The sequence below is a fragment of the Chelonia mydas genome, chromosome 8 (assembly GCF_015237465.2).
Source record: "Chelonia mydas isolate rCheMyd1 chromosome 8, rCheMyd1.pri.v2, whole genome shotgun sequence".
Classification (NCBI taxonomy): domain Eukaryota; kingdom Metazoa; phylum Chordata; order Testudines; family Cheloniidae; genus Chelonia; species Chelonia mydas.
Genome location: NC_057854.1, coordinates 31,720,402 through 31,735,772, shown reverse-complemented (window position 1 = coordinate 31,735,772; position 15,371 = coordinate 31,720,402). Strand labels below are relative to the sequence as shown.

Sequence of the window (15,371 nt, the reverse complement as noted above, 5' to 3'; positions counted from 1 at the left end):
GAAGTTTTATTATACCCAGGACGTACAATTTCATATGTAAAGAGTTGTAAAAAATAAGAGAAATCTGAAACATCACACTGTATGGGATTGTAAAATGACACACACACACTCTGAAAATCAAGTGAGAGAAAAAAATATGGGCAATGTCAAAACACACTTTTAACCCTAATGCTGTGTTACTAATGCGTGTAAAAGGAGTCTTCCCAGGCCTAACTCTAGTAGAGAACCATGTATCCAGGGAATGGGTCATCAATTAAAACCATAGTAGAGAGCTTGCATCAACCTCAATAGAAAGAGCAAGTGATGGAACAGATTTCAATATGCCTTCTCCAAGACACTGATACTGCAAGTCTGTAGAGGAGCTGGGCACATAGATGAGCTTTTCAACTACTAGAACAGTTCATTGAGATATATCTATTAAATTCAAGTACTCTGTAATCCTGAAAAACGCACACACATAGACATTAATGTATATATATTAACACAGGTGCATACGTAATCCACATGTAGACATATACAATGTTGTGAGATTTGTTTCTGCTATGTTACTGATATTCACAAACACACGCATGCACACTAACATACACATGCTACTAGGAGAAGGAAATCTACTTCTACTAGCATTCTAACATCATTCCCTGATGAAGAGCTTCAGACAAATACTACAGGACAGCAGCGGTACCAGTTGGGGTCTCAAGAAGGGAAGGTGAAATCAGAAATTTATTGAACATTTCTGAAAATTCTCCCGAACACTGTCAGTGGCAGAGATGGGAGATTGGGGTAGATTCCCTGGTTGGGAGGGGGTGAGGATTTGGGACTGGAGTTGGGTGGGTCAAAGGAGTGGGGGACAGACCTTACCAGATCTGATCCTTAGCCATGAAGTTGAATTGTTGGGTGAGGTTGGTGCTTTTCTTCACCATCCCCCAACCCTGTGCTAGGGCTCCCTGGTGGCCAGGCTGGGACCTTTGCTCTGGGCTGACACCTGGGACTGAGCCAGCCTGATCCTGCCCCGTTGCTAGAAGAAAGTGATGGAGTTGGGGTCCTGGGTGGTCCCATGCAGTGAAAAATGTCTGGCAGTGGCAACACCATTCCCTGGGCCACCATTCCCCTCCCTTGACCCAGCATCCCCAAAGCCAGATCCTCAGAACCTCTCTCCCACACAGCACCCCCAGGAGCAGTTCCAAGTCCTCAGCATTCACCCTCCCCGTTGGGCAGCATGCGGGGACCCTAGAGTGGCATCTGTGCTCCCACCAGCTGGCAGCAGTAGTGACCTGAGCTCCTCTGCCACTGCTGTTCTCTAGGGGGAAGGGATCTGTGGCTCCATGTTGCACAGCCTCCCAGGCTGCAAGTGCAGCAGCCCTACCAACTGGGGGAGTGGGATGGGGGAGGCCTTTGCCCCTCCCCCACGTGGCACCCATGCAGGGCAGCATGTGTTTAGTTAAAGGGAAGGTAGCTTAAAATATTTTAAATGGCCATCATAAGAACAGGCGTACTGGGTCAGACCAAGGTCCATCTAGCCCAGTATCCTTTCTTCTGACAGTGGCCAATGCCAGGTGCCCCAGAGGGAATGAACAGAACAGGTAATCATCAAGTGGCCCATTCCAGCTTCTGGCAAACAAAGACTAGGGACACCATCCCTGCCCATCCTAGCTAATAGCCATTGATAGACCTACCCTCCATAGAAATTTATCTAGTTCTGTTTTTGTACCCTGTTATATTCTTGGCCTTCACAACATCCCCTGGCAAGGAGTTCCACAGGTTGACTGTGCATTGCATGAAGAAATACTTCCTTTTGTTTGTTTTAAACCTTCTGCCTATTAATTTCATTTGGTGACCTCTAGTTCTTGTGTTATGAGAAGGAGTAAATAACACTTCCTTATTTACTTTCTCCACATGAGTCATGATTTTATAGACCTCTATCGTATCCCCCCCTTAGTCTCTTTTCCAAGCTGAAAAGTCCCAGTTTTATTAATCTCTCCTCATATGGACATCTCTTGTTAAAAATATTTAGAGTTATAACATCTGATTTTCAAATATGAAATAATTCTTGTATCAAAACCTACGAGTTAGAATGGTTAGATTCCTGTTATTGCTGAAAAGGCCATGGAAGCCTTATTTTATATGTGAGTTTAAGAGGCAATATGTACTCTTGTATTATGCTATTATATTCAGTGTATTCCGTCTTAAATATTTGGTGACGCGAGGAACTAGTGAAAATTGATTATGTAATTAGGTTGGTCTGTCCATGTCAAACTGTGTGGTACTAGAAATGTTGGGAGGGCTTTAAACTAGTCTCTGGTATCATTTGTGTGATAGGGAGCTCGGAGGGCTGGATAGCATAGTGGGATGCAACACTGGCAGGGTCCTCCCTTCAGTGAGTCTAAGTTGCTTCCCTGAGCTACTTCCTACTTATAGATCCCTTCAGTTTGGGGCCTGGCCCCTGTTGTCCAAACAGGCAATCCCCTCCGAACAATAGAGTCCAAAGGAGCAGCACTCTACAGGTTCTCATAGGGGTGGGTGGGTAGAGAAGGCTCTGCCCAAAGGTCTTACCCACTTTGTGGTCCCCTCTCAGGTTCATTCTTCTGTCTGGCTTCCTGGAGAAGGATTCTTCTCTCGTGTAGCCTGTCCAACACCCTTTGCCTGGGCTTCTGAGCTTCCTGTTAACCTGCTCCTCCAGTCAGTGCATGCTTGGCAGGTCTGGTGAGTGGGGCTGCCTGGGTCCAGTATTGCCTTTTACACCGTTCAGACACAGTATGGGGTTTGTATACCCCATCACAGTTTTCATTACAGTAACACCTAGGCTCAAATCAAGATTGAGACTGTGACGTTGCACTCCATATGGAAATAAGCTTTTGAGTGTGAATATAATGTAACTGGAATATGCTTTATGCAAAAGGTCTCTTATAAGGTATCATTAGAAAGCTTATAATCTACTGAGTGTGTTCATCCTATTTGTATGCATGTATCATTCTTCTATCTGAAACTAGAAATATAAAGTATTACTCTGAGGTCCTATTGTAATTATGCAAAGTGTGGGCCATTAATGGTGGCTTAGAATCTTGATGGCTCCCATTGACTAGGACAATTGACTGTAGATGGTTTATTTACCTGCAAGCCTTCTTGTGGACGTGGGGGCCAGCCTGTGGATGAAGAATGAGGTCTTACAGTGACATGTGGCCATGTCACCTGATACTGAAATCCATCTTAAACCTGGTACTTTTCCATTTAGAAGGAAGGGTGGGAACCCAGAGAGAGAAGGAGGCCTGCCTTGGGCCAAAGCTATAAAAGGGGATGGAGTAGAACGAGGGTGGTTGCAGTCATGAGAAATCCCCAAGTTACCACCTGAGCTGGAACTAACAGGAACTGTACCGGGGAAAGGATTGGACCCAGACTAAGAAGGAGTCTAGTCTGTGAAAGAAGCTTATTGGAACATTTCTGAGGGTGAGATTTACCTGTATTCAGTTTCTTAATGTATTAGGCTTTGAGTTGCATGTTTTGTTTTATTTTGCTTGGTAACTTACTTTGTTATTACTTGGAATCACTTAAATCCTACTTTTTATTCTTAATAAAACCACTTTTGTTTATTATTGAACCAGAGTAAGTGATTAATACCTGGGAGCAAATAGCTGTGCATATCTCTCTATCAGTGTTATAGTGGGTGAATAATTTATGAGTTTACCCTATATAAGCTTTATACAGAGTAAAACAAATTTATTTGGGGTTTGGATCCCATTGGGAGCTGGGTGTCTGGGTCCTGGAGACAGGAGTGCCTGCTGAGTGGTTTTCACTTAAAGCCTGCAGCTTTGGGGACATGGTTCAGATCCTGGGTCTGTGTTGCAGCAGGCTTGCAGGTCTGGCTCAACAAGGCAGGGTTCCCAAGCTGACAGGGAAAATGGGCTCAGAGGTAGTTTCAGCATGTCAGGTGACTGTCCCAAGGGGGTCTCTGTGACCGAACCCGTCACAGAGACTCCACTGTACTAGGTGCTGTAAAGACAATTGTAAGAGAAGTCTGTGCCCCAAAGAGTTGATATTCTATACAGAGTGGAGAGATTGTGTGTGGTACAGGAAAGAGGAACAGAAAAGGGAAATAACTTGTTGGAGGTGATGCAGCAGCTGGGAGGCAGAGCAGGGATGAAACCTAGGTTTCCTAACTCCCAGTCAAATGCCCTAACCACTGTACCAGTGTTCATCTTAAAAAAGGAGGTTGACCCCGGTAATGATCTTTAGTGCAGGCTTACCTGTATTTCCATGCAATAGGTATTCTAGGGGATCTATATTTATTTTCTTATTCATTTGTATTTTCATATTTAAAAAAAACTCAGTAAAACTTAAAAAATTGATTCAAAGTTACTGTATGCACTAGCTGAAATAGTTTTGCTGCTAGCTGGCAGACATGACTTTTAAGACATGCTTCAATAAGTCTGACAGTCACAAAGCACTTTACTCACCTCCATGTGGAAAAAACTGTGCATAGATCTGTTTGAACGTCTCTTCATTAACAACCCCACTAGGACATTCCTGTTGGAAAACCAAGAAAAACCCTGTCAAGATTCATTTGCAGAGAACTACATGCCCAAAGAGAGCATTTACACAATTACATTCCTGTTCCTGCAGCATACTGTATGCATGGTTTGTGCAGCTGAAGAAATTAAAATACTTAAGGCTAGAATTCTCTAGCTCCCATAAGCTTGGCTCACAATTTAAAAGAAAACCAACAACCCCCCGCACAGTTCAATCCCCATTTTGTCAGACAACCTTGGAAGTTGACTCATGTCTTTTGCCATATAAGGCCTTCATAGAATGATAATAAACAAGATTAATACCAAGTAATATTTCATCTTCAATGTCCTATAAAAACATTAACTCACTAATCTTCAAAGTAACACTGGTGGTAAGTGAGTGATGTTAGCCTCGTATGGGGTTAATAGTAAGTATTATTAAGTCCTTGTAAATAATAACTCCCCTGTGGGTCTGGGGACAGAATAGCCCCACTGCTCCTCCTGCACGTCTCATTGAACAACTGTATTCCAAGGCCAGCAGTGCAGTTCTTGTCAATGGCACAATAGGAGCGTGGTTTTGCGCCACAGCTGGAGTCCGGCAAGATTGCCTTCTTTCGCCCATTCTGTTCAACATCTACTGGAGCGCATAATGACTGATGCCCTAGAAGATCACATATGTAGAGTCAGCATTGGGGGGCGAACAATCTCAAATCTTCAGTTCGATGATGACATTAATGGCCTGGCAGGCAGCGAAGATGAACTTGCCAACCTTGTGAAACGATTGTATGTAACCTCCGCAAAATATGGCATGGAAATCAGTGCAGAGAAAACCAAGCTGATGACAAACAAACATGATGGGACCAACTCAGATATCACTGTCAGTGGACAATTGTTGGAGACAGTGAAACAGTTCAAGTATTTGGGGGCAATCATCACTGATGAAGGATCCGAGGCAGAAATTCAGGCAAGAACTGTGCAAACAGAAGCAGCAGTGGCAATGCTAAAGCTAATTTGGAGGAATAAGAACATCTCCCTGGAATCCAAACTGAAAGCGCTGCACACATTGGTCATCTCCATTTTTCGGTACGTGTGCGAGACATGGACCCTTACAGCAGAACTTGAATGGAAAATGCAGGTACTAGAGATGAGATGCTTCTGTAAAATCCTGGGCATCTCCTACTTTGACCATGTTATTCATGAAGAGGTCCGCAACATCAACACCCAATGCGCTGGGTCATTTGAAGACCTTCTGACAACTGTGAAGAAGCGCAAGCTGAAGTGGTTCAGCTATGTAACAAGATCCTCTGGCCTATCCAAGATCATCTCCAAGGGATAGTACAGGGGAAGAGAAGAGGTAGACAGTAGAAGAGATGGATTGACAACATAAGAGTAGACAGGAATGGACTTCGTGGAGACTCAAGCACTGACTCACAATCATTAGGGGGACAATTGGTTGACTGCTCATCAGTGATGGTGCCCCAATGACCAATGAGGTTTTGGGAGTGATGGTGATAAATAGTAACCGCTATTAGACCCAAAAAGGTTAAGTAACTTTCACCCAAGGCTACTTCATTGAGAATCTTTCCGTTGACTTCTGTGGGAACTGGGTCACACCCATAGAGAGATATTGCCAGAGCCAGGATGAAAACACAACTGGTTCTGACTTCTGGTCTGTATTCAGGCCACAACCCCTCTAACTTCTGCAGTTACGGCTGTTGTTTTCTAATATGGGTCCCAGTGCTCTGTGGACTGACAAACTATAAATTGATGGTATTTCCTAGGTTTTACAACTGAATTGTAGACAGAATTATTTGTCCTATCTACCCAATCAACCACAGTTAGATTTGTATGAAATCAAGAAAAAAGATACAAGTCACTTGTCTGATCTATGTCCTAGTAAGATTTTGTTTACATTCCAGGATCACAGCACTGGTTCGAATTTGGGTAATGCAAATTTTCAGAATGAAACCTGAAAATATGTAGGTTTTTCTTAGTTCAGGAACTGAACGAACACTCAAACTTGGTATAGGTTTGCAAACTTGCACTGAGTTTTGAGATAATGTATAGGCTGCAGGGGTTTTTTGGGTGCCCTGTTAAAGAAAACTAATGTAGAAAATAAGACGAAAGTTTCTAGTATTTTGGGTTGTGAAGGCACCTTTCACTCGTACTTCAGTCTCCTTTAAGTCAATGCACTGCTATTATGCCTCCTCTGCAGAAAGACAGAAAAATCTTGCCCTTTCATCTTAATGGATTGTGAACTTCAAAGCCTACTTCCGGCCATTATAGTCAAACCCTTTTAAAGAAGTTTGTTTAAAAAAGGTCACCCAGCTTGTGGCAAAATAAAATGTTCTGGAATTCAATTATAATGCTTTTTATGTTAACATACAATACAGTTAGCAATTCTTTGCATTTTGAAGTGAAATGTATTGCATTTTTAGCTAGTTAAATTACTGCCTAAGTACTTCAGTGAGATTCAATAACATTTTGAACCATGATTTAGCAATCCAACATTCCCAGACATTTCAAATGTTTCCTGATTCATGTTCCTTCCCACAATTCTGGCAGTTCAACCAATTTTGAAATAGTTCATCTGAAAATACTGGATATCAATATTGCAATTATCTGTGGCATTAACCTGTTTTCACGAGGCAGGGGGTAACATTTTAGATATGGAAAAGCCAAAGTAAACAATTGCTTGTCTCATATTAACAGTGCAGTTCCACCCTTGGATATGCACACACAAATCTCAGAGGATCAAATTCTGTGCTGACCTATATGTGACATACAATCCCATGGAAGTCAGCAGAGAACTTGACTTCCATGAACACCTCACATATATCTGAAGATGAGAACTGACTAAAATCATGTATAAGATATTGATGTCCACACACCGTACAGATGTCTAGGTAACAGAAAAGCTGCCATTGGCAAGTGTTTATCAAATTCAAAGCATGTAGAAACAATAATTTTATATTATAACAACCTGGGTTCAAGGCTCTGCCAGAGGCATCCTGGGTGACCTTGGGCAAGCCCATTCAACCTCTCTTTGCTTCAGCTCCCCATCTGTTCAATGGGTTTAATATTTCCTTATATCATAGGGGTGTAGTGAGGCTAAATACAATACAGATTGTGACATCCTCAGATACAATGACAATAAGTACCTTTGATAGATAAAATAAGATAGCCTTACTATGATGAAGTTAGCAATACCCATCATGAAGTTGTGAACCATTTATGGCCTGATTGCACATTTGTCAACTCAACAACAGCAAAGCACTCCACCTTGATTATGGTATAATGTATACTAGATCTTTCCACCTGGATGAATAGGTAGTCTCCTCCCCATCCAAACAGCACTGCTTATTTTTATTTTACAGTTGTGCTAGAGGCTACAACCACCAAGATCAGGCAGGTGCTATAAATACATAGTCAGAAAGTGAAAGAATTGTCAGTCTAAATAGACGATATAAAGGGTGGGAGAAAAGAGATACCAATCCCCATTTTACAGATGGAAAACTGAGGCACAGCTAGACCAGTTCAGAAGGTGGCGATGAGTGGGTGATCTAGGGTTATGATGACAACATCCCACCTGGGTACTGTCCTAACAAAGGGCCCTTTTTAGAATTCCTTGCATACTCAACCCCACCACTGTAGTCAGTGAAGGATCACGCCTGGTTTTGATTGAAAAGTTTGATTCTGCAGAAAGCCAGACGGCAGGCCCTGCAAAGCTCAAGGCCACAAGTCTTCTGATTTGAGGGATCTAGAAATGCCACCTCAATTTTCAATTTAAAAAAATGTCCAGCCCTTTTTTGCATGACAACAGCCCGGGAAAATCAGTCACCAAGACTGTAAGGAACAGCAGCAGGACTCTAGGCTGCTGGTGAGGGACTTCATATCCTGGCCAAGCCAACCTTAAAAGAGTCAGTTAAGTTTGGAGTTATGAAAATTGTTTTGCAGGCCCTCCCAAAAATGTTTCGGCCAGCCCGTCTATGGACAAAGCTTGGCTGGTTCCACACAATGGGAAAAAATCCATTGTGTTTTCATCCTATACTTGTCTTTGACCCAAAAGGAAAGACATTCATAGAATCATAGAATATCAGGGTTGGAAAAAACCTCAGGAGGTCATCTAGTCCAATCACCTGCTCAAAGCAGGACCAACTCCAACTACATTTATTTATGAATGCATTCCTATATGCCAATACATCCAAGAAGGTTAATTCTCAAAGACAGCCAGATGCATTCTCAAGCAGCATAAGAGTGCCTAATTAGGGATGGATAATATTTAGAGATCTGGGATCAAATCCATTTTAATTGCAACCACAAAAAAAGCTGGGTGGGATAGCCAGGTCCGTGATTTACTTATCTTTGAGTTCTTTAGTTATCTTTAAAGAACAGAAAGTTCTTTGACATAACATTCCTGCATAAAGCACAGAATATGAAGGAAAGAAAATGCATGAAAGGGAGAATTTTAAAAGCTCTCATTTGCTGACACCACATGCTGACAATGTGCATGTATAAAGCAAAGAGTAGAGGGCATCTGAACAAGTGGACTGAATTAATCAGCTCAAATCACCTTGCCTGTGCAAACCACTGAAGATAATGTCAAAGGGGAGAAAGGAGGAGATTTGTATTGGATGTTGTCAATGGACAGATACGACTCACATACAAGTTCATATCCCTCGTCAACTGAAACTAGTGCAAGAAGATCCCAGTCTCTTAGACCATCTTCCTCCTGTACATAAAGAAATCTAAAACTGGTCCACCCACTATCTGGATGTCAGTAATTTAGGACAGATTTCAATGAAATAAAAAGAAACCAGCCTTTCAATGACCCTGAATTCATATTTAATTGTGTCTGCATGTCATGACATTTGTCCTCTCCTTACTCTAGCTCAAGTGCCACAAAAATCAACCCTCAAACTCAGCATGAGATCTCATCCTTTCACGTGCTGAATGCCCCCAACAGGAGTCTTGAGCACCTTACAGAATTAGGCTTTCAGCAAAGAATAAAAAGCCATCTTGTATCTCACTTCATTTTGGCAGCAGGATCACGGCCTTGTTTTTTCCTTTTTGCCGAGACTGAATGCTGAATGATGATTGCTAAATATAGCAACTGTATGGCAAACTTCCAAGTTAGACCACCATCTTCTAAGTGAGAAGCTCCTAATAAAACAGCTACTCATGATGTCTTTTGAAGTGGGCTATTGTATGTTTCTTTCTCCCATTTTTGTGTCTTTCAGAACTCTAGAAGCCACTTGAAGTGACCTAAATATTTGGTTACAGCAACAATTCTTCACCACTCTCATATTTTCCTGCTCTGCAACAAAGAAAGAGGGGTGTCATTCTAAGCCCCAAATCCATACGCCCATCTACATTTGAAAACCAGATTTGAAAACCAGCCCATCTCTATTGAAAAGCAATGATTCAAAGGAGAAATTTTCTAGTGGGTGCCTTATGACAGTGAAGGCAAAAGTCTTAAAACATGGCTTCTAAACCTGCACCTGATTTTACACACACATCCACTGGCACACTCAACTCTCTCCCCGACCCCAGCACACACACCTAGCACTTGCTCACATATGGCCTGGTTGAAAAGCATTTAGCACTTTGGTATTTAAAGGCTAATCCAGAAAACTCAGGTCATTTTGACTTTGGTTCCAACTATGAACATAAGAAGAACATAAGAACGGCCATACTGGGTCAGACCAAAGGTTCATCTAGCCCAGTATCCTGTCTTCCAACAGTGGCCAATGCCAGGTGCCCCAGAGGGAATGAACAGAACAGGTAATCATCAAGTGATCCATCTCCTATTGCTCATTTCCAGCTTCTGGGAAAGAGAGGCTAGGGACACCATCCCTGCCCATCCTGGCTAATAGCCATTGATAGACCTATCCTCTGTGAATTTATCTAGTTCTTTTTTGAGCCCTGTTATAGTCTTGGCCTTCACAACATCCTCTGACAAGGAGTTCCACAGGTTGACTGTGCGTTGCATGAAAAAATACTTCCTTTTGTTTGTTTTAAACCTGCTGCCTATTAATTTCATTTGGTGATCCCTAGTTCTTGTGTTATGAGAAGGAATAAATAACACTTCCTTATTTACTTTCTCCACACCAGTCATGATTTTATAGACCTCTATCATATCCCCCCTTAGCTGTCTTTTTTCCAAGCTGCTATTCCAAGTCTTATTAATCTTTCCTCATATGGCAGACACTCTATGTCCCTAATCATTTTTGTTGCCCTTTTCTGAAGGCCCAGCTCTTTATTTGACAGTGAATAGGTTGAAGGGCCTCCCGGTGTCCTGACAGAGGATCACCACCTGCATTCAGATCTGTTATGATCTGGCTCAGGCTGAGCCGCTGCCTATAGTGAAGGCCCGCTCAACCAGGGCTCAAGCGTCCTCGGCGGCCTTCTTTGCATATGTCCCTATTCAGAACATCTGCAGGGCCGCGACATGGTCTTTGATACACACATTCATGACCCATTATGCCATCACCCAGCAAGCGAGAGATGACACTGGCTTTGGAAGAGCTGTGTTGCAACTGACACATCCATGAACTCCTACCCGCCTCCAGTGGTACTTCTTCGGAGTCACCTACAATGGAATGGACATGAGCAATCACTCGAAGAAGAAAAGACAATTACTTTTTTTTTGTAACTGGTGTTTTTCGATATGTGTTGCTCATGTCCATTCCATGACCCGCCCTCCTTCTCCACTGTCGGAGTTTCCAGCAAGAAAGAACTGAGGATGGGAGGACCGTCAATGCTCCCTACACTACGGCATTCGCGTGCCACTCAAGAGGGCACCAGAGCCAGTCCCCCATGGATACCACCGAGGGAAAAACTTCCGGCACCGATGCATGTGGCGAGCACACCCACCCACAATGGAATGGACATTAGCAACACATCTCAAAGAGCACCAGTTACAAAAAAAGGTAACTGTCTTATCTGTGTCTTTTGTGATGACAGATAAGACAGTCTGTGACTCAGTTTGAACAGCAGCATTTAAGCAGAAGTATAGGATCAGTGTTGTTATGCTCTGCATTTTATCTTGTTCCTGTTACGGGGCCGATTTGTACTGGCTCTTTTGCGCATTTATCGTTTCTGTGCCTATGGAGAAATATTTGTTTCTTGGTACAGTTTTAACTGATTTGCACAGTAGAATGTATCTACTTTTTTGTTCCCCTGTAAGATCCTAATTTTATATACACAGAGCTACTGAATCTATTCACAATAACGTGGCCCAGACCATCAATGACATAAATTGTGTTCAGATACAGCATAAGATAGAAGCATAACTTGGTTTTTAGTTTCCCAAGCATTTTCTTTCTAATTCTTATTAAAATAGGCTTTTGCCTTTTGTTTGAAACTTCCCAAACAGGTGACAGCTACCTGCAAGTGGATCTGATTTAAATGTTTCTGTATTGCTTGCAGATAGGTTTATAGTTTGATTTCCTCTAGCTGTGTGCCACACAAACTATTGCAATGTCCATTAGTGGTAGATTTAAACACATAACAGAAGCACTGATGATAATGTGTTCATCCCTTACTAAAATGCTACGTTATTCTAGAGAGAGAGCCAAAAGTCTGCAGGGCATTATTCGATTATAATTTTGGACTGTTCCTGTAGAATAACATGGCAATTAGTAGAAGGGATAGGTTAACACAGGGGTACAATATTTTCCCAAAAGTTCTAATGGTAGCTTGCAGTGGAATATAGGGGCATAGGATCTGATCAGTCAAATCTAGTTTCCACCAATAGTTATTCCAGGGAAATAAATTCTTTCCTGACTCCTAAAACGATAAATTTATGCCTTGAAGAAGCTAATTGCCTTTACTGTCGGCAATAAACGTATCTTCAAACATATTGATAATTAAATTAACCATTCTTTCTCAACTTCAACCACTTTACAGTATGTGGCTATGCCTCCTACAGTACTGAATTCTGCAGGTTGGATATATTATGTGAAGATTTCTTTCTTTTTTTTTTTTGTTCAAAAATGTACCTGCCATTATTTTCATCCAGCAAATATAACTTTAAAACAGCTTAAAATGTAGGAACTGATCAGTTGTCACTCTACCTTTCATAATTGTAAATGCTTCTCTGAAGAGTCTCCTCTAACCTCTTCCTTTTCCATGATAAATTAACAATCCTGGCTTGATAAAAGCCCCATCCTGCCACTAGCCCCCTTTGTGATCGACATGCTGCTGTGCAAGACTGAAAAGACTAGAAACTGCTGCTGTGGGTGCTTACTGTGTCAACGCTTCTATAAGAAGCGGCTCGCGCTGTGACAGCAGTTCTGGCCTGCATGCATGATTACACTTTTTGAATTCCCACATGATTATTTTTTGCTTCTGACACTCCATCTGGAAGCTGAGTGAGGCTTTGAATCAAACCTTGAGGAATGCTTCAGAAAGGCATTGCTGCCATTGATAATCCTGTTTCAGCTTTCTGTAACTGGATTGTGTTCCGATGTGTATGCTAGTTCCAATTCATTTGCACTTAATTGATCACAATTTTGTTTTATAAGAGCCAAATAATGCTCAAGAGTCCTCATTAGTGCTTCAACATGACATAATCAAGCTGACTCAAAAGATGTAGCTCTTGTGAAACAAAGCAGGTATGCCCCATGCTCAGTTTAAATTCCACGGTAGGCAGAAAAAGTTTACCTACTCGAGAATAGTTTCAGCACTTTGGTTCACAGGAATTGGTGTTCCAGATGTTCTGCTATATCGGGTGCAGGATATTTACACTGGTACTGATGCGAGAGTACATGTGGGTTCATGACTTTTGCCACATTTCTACACAACCTGTGGTGTGCAGCAAGGATACATTCTCACCCCAGCATTATTCTGTCAACCATCAACTTGGTATTAGGACTTGCCACTCCACACATTGGAATCAAGGTTGGTTGAGAAGCATTCACTGACCAAGACTATGCCAATGACACTGCTTTGCTTGTGGAGAAGTCAGATAATTTCAGCCCCATCCTCCAAGGTCTGAAGTACACCACCTACATTATGGGTTGAATGTCTCATGGCAGTAGACCAAGGTCCAGAACCTTGGAACTGGGCCACCAGAAGCCCTGCTGCAGGTGGGGTCGAATACTGTGGAGAGCACTGATGAGTTAATCTACTTCGGCTGCAAGCAGAGTTCAAATGGTCACAGCAAACTGGACTTTCTTTGATGAATAGGTCTCAACACCTCCTGCGCAAAGTCCATGTCTCACTTATGGATACAAAAACATCTTTGCAATGAGACAAAGTTCAGGATTGGTCAGATCTGTGTATCACAATGTATTGCTATATGGGTCAGAAACTTGGACCCACTTACACACAGAGCTGGGGTGGATAGAGGCATTCCATATGTGCTGTCAGTGCCAACTGGGGAGACCAGAAAGCAAGTGTGAAAAATCAAGATGTGGTGCTGGGGGGTAATAGGCGTCTATATAAGAAAAAGTCCGGAATATCAGCACTGCCCCTGTAAAATCGGGACATCTGGTCACCCATGTGCCAAATCCTTAGCATGAAGTGGGTTGACTTTGTACGAAATGTTACAATCTCCCAGAGATCTGGCCTTCCTTCAGTCACTCATTATATTCAAAAGTGGCATTGCAGGCTCTATGGCCATATCTCCAGGATGGATAAAAACACCCCAGCACACTGTGCTCTTCAACTCTCCATTGACACATGAAGGAGTGCATGCCCTGACCCTTCCTGGCGCCACCCAGATGGCGGCCCCAAAGATTCACAGATTTGCAGGATTCAGCCAGATTTAGGAACTTCACTGCACAATGCCTGGTGTGATGCCATCAACAGTGGTCATTATTATTGGTACAATAGTCCTCAGGACATTGTGTGTGTTTGATGTTTGCAAGGCTAAGATTTTATCACAGTTATTTTTAGTAAAATGTTATGGCCAGGTCACAGGCAATAAACAAAAATTCACGGAGCCTGTGACCTGTCTGTGACTTTACTAAAAATAACCTGGAGGCAGGGCTAGGCAGGGTGGAGGAATGGAGTCTCATGGGGGGGGATTGACAGGCCAAGCTCCCTGCCAGCAGCTGCAGTGGGGGGGATGCAGCCACAGGGGGCACACAGTCCCCGCTCCAGAGTTGGCCGTAGCTGTGGGATGGGGTGTGTGGCTTTGGCTGCGACCTCCGCCAAGCCCGGCACAGCCGGTGGGCCAAGGGGTGCATGGCCCTGGGAAGCCGTGGGCGGGGGTGCACACAGCCCCTGGTGCTGCCACTGGGGAAAGCTGAGGGGCTGGGGATCACAGCCCTGGCTGCAGCTTCTGCCAACCCTGGGACACCACGGGGCCGGGGTGTCCGGCCCCAGCTGCAGATCCCTGCCAAGCCCAAGGACACCCCAAGACGTGGCCCCAGCTGCAGCCCCCATCAACCCTGTGACACCACGAGGCTGGGGCGCACAGTTCAGGCCAGCCCCAGTTGCAAAGTAGGGACACACAGTCCCGCCTCCGCCTCCTGAGGCCCTAGATATCACAGAGGTCCGGTAAAGTCACAGAATCCATGACTGCCATGACCGCCATGACTAAATTGTAGCCTTAATGAGTTGATCATTTGGATAGTTTCTTGGCAGTATTAATGCACATCTAGTAAGGAGTTACAGTACTATTTGCAGGGCTAAATGCTGCACTATTTAAGACATTGGGAACATTACCCTTGACTTGAATGACAATGGATTATTTTTTTAGCTGAACGTTGCTTCTTTTTTTATTTGCACTCTTCTTACATATCGAACAAGGTGTCTAAATCCATAGAAGAATGAGAAAAGTGACCACTAGTGGCTTTGTTTTTTAAGGTGCTGAAACCAAATGCACTTTTTCCAGAAACCCACTAACTACTGAACATAAAC

At 43.1% G+C, this 15,371-nt stretch overlaps 1 protein-coding gene across 6 annotated transcripts in view; it reads right to left on the bottom strand.

Annotated features, from left to right (window-relative positions):
• KCNIP1 (potassium voltage-gated channel interacting protein 1) overlaps positions 1 to 15,371 on the bottom strand; it is a 770,055-nt gene that overhangs the window by 18,070 nt on the left and 736,614 nt on the right. For all 6 annotated transcript variants that reach the window (XM_043520984.1, XM_037907416.2, XM_027833636.3 and 3 more), the window contains one exon: positions 4,449 to 4,518. In XM_043520984.1, the coding sequence (XP_043376919.1) occupies positions 4,449 to 4,518 (70 nt within the window). The remainder of the gene's footprint in view (positions 1 to 4,448; positions 4,519 to 15,371) is intronic.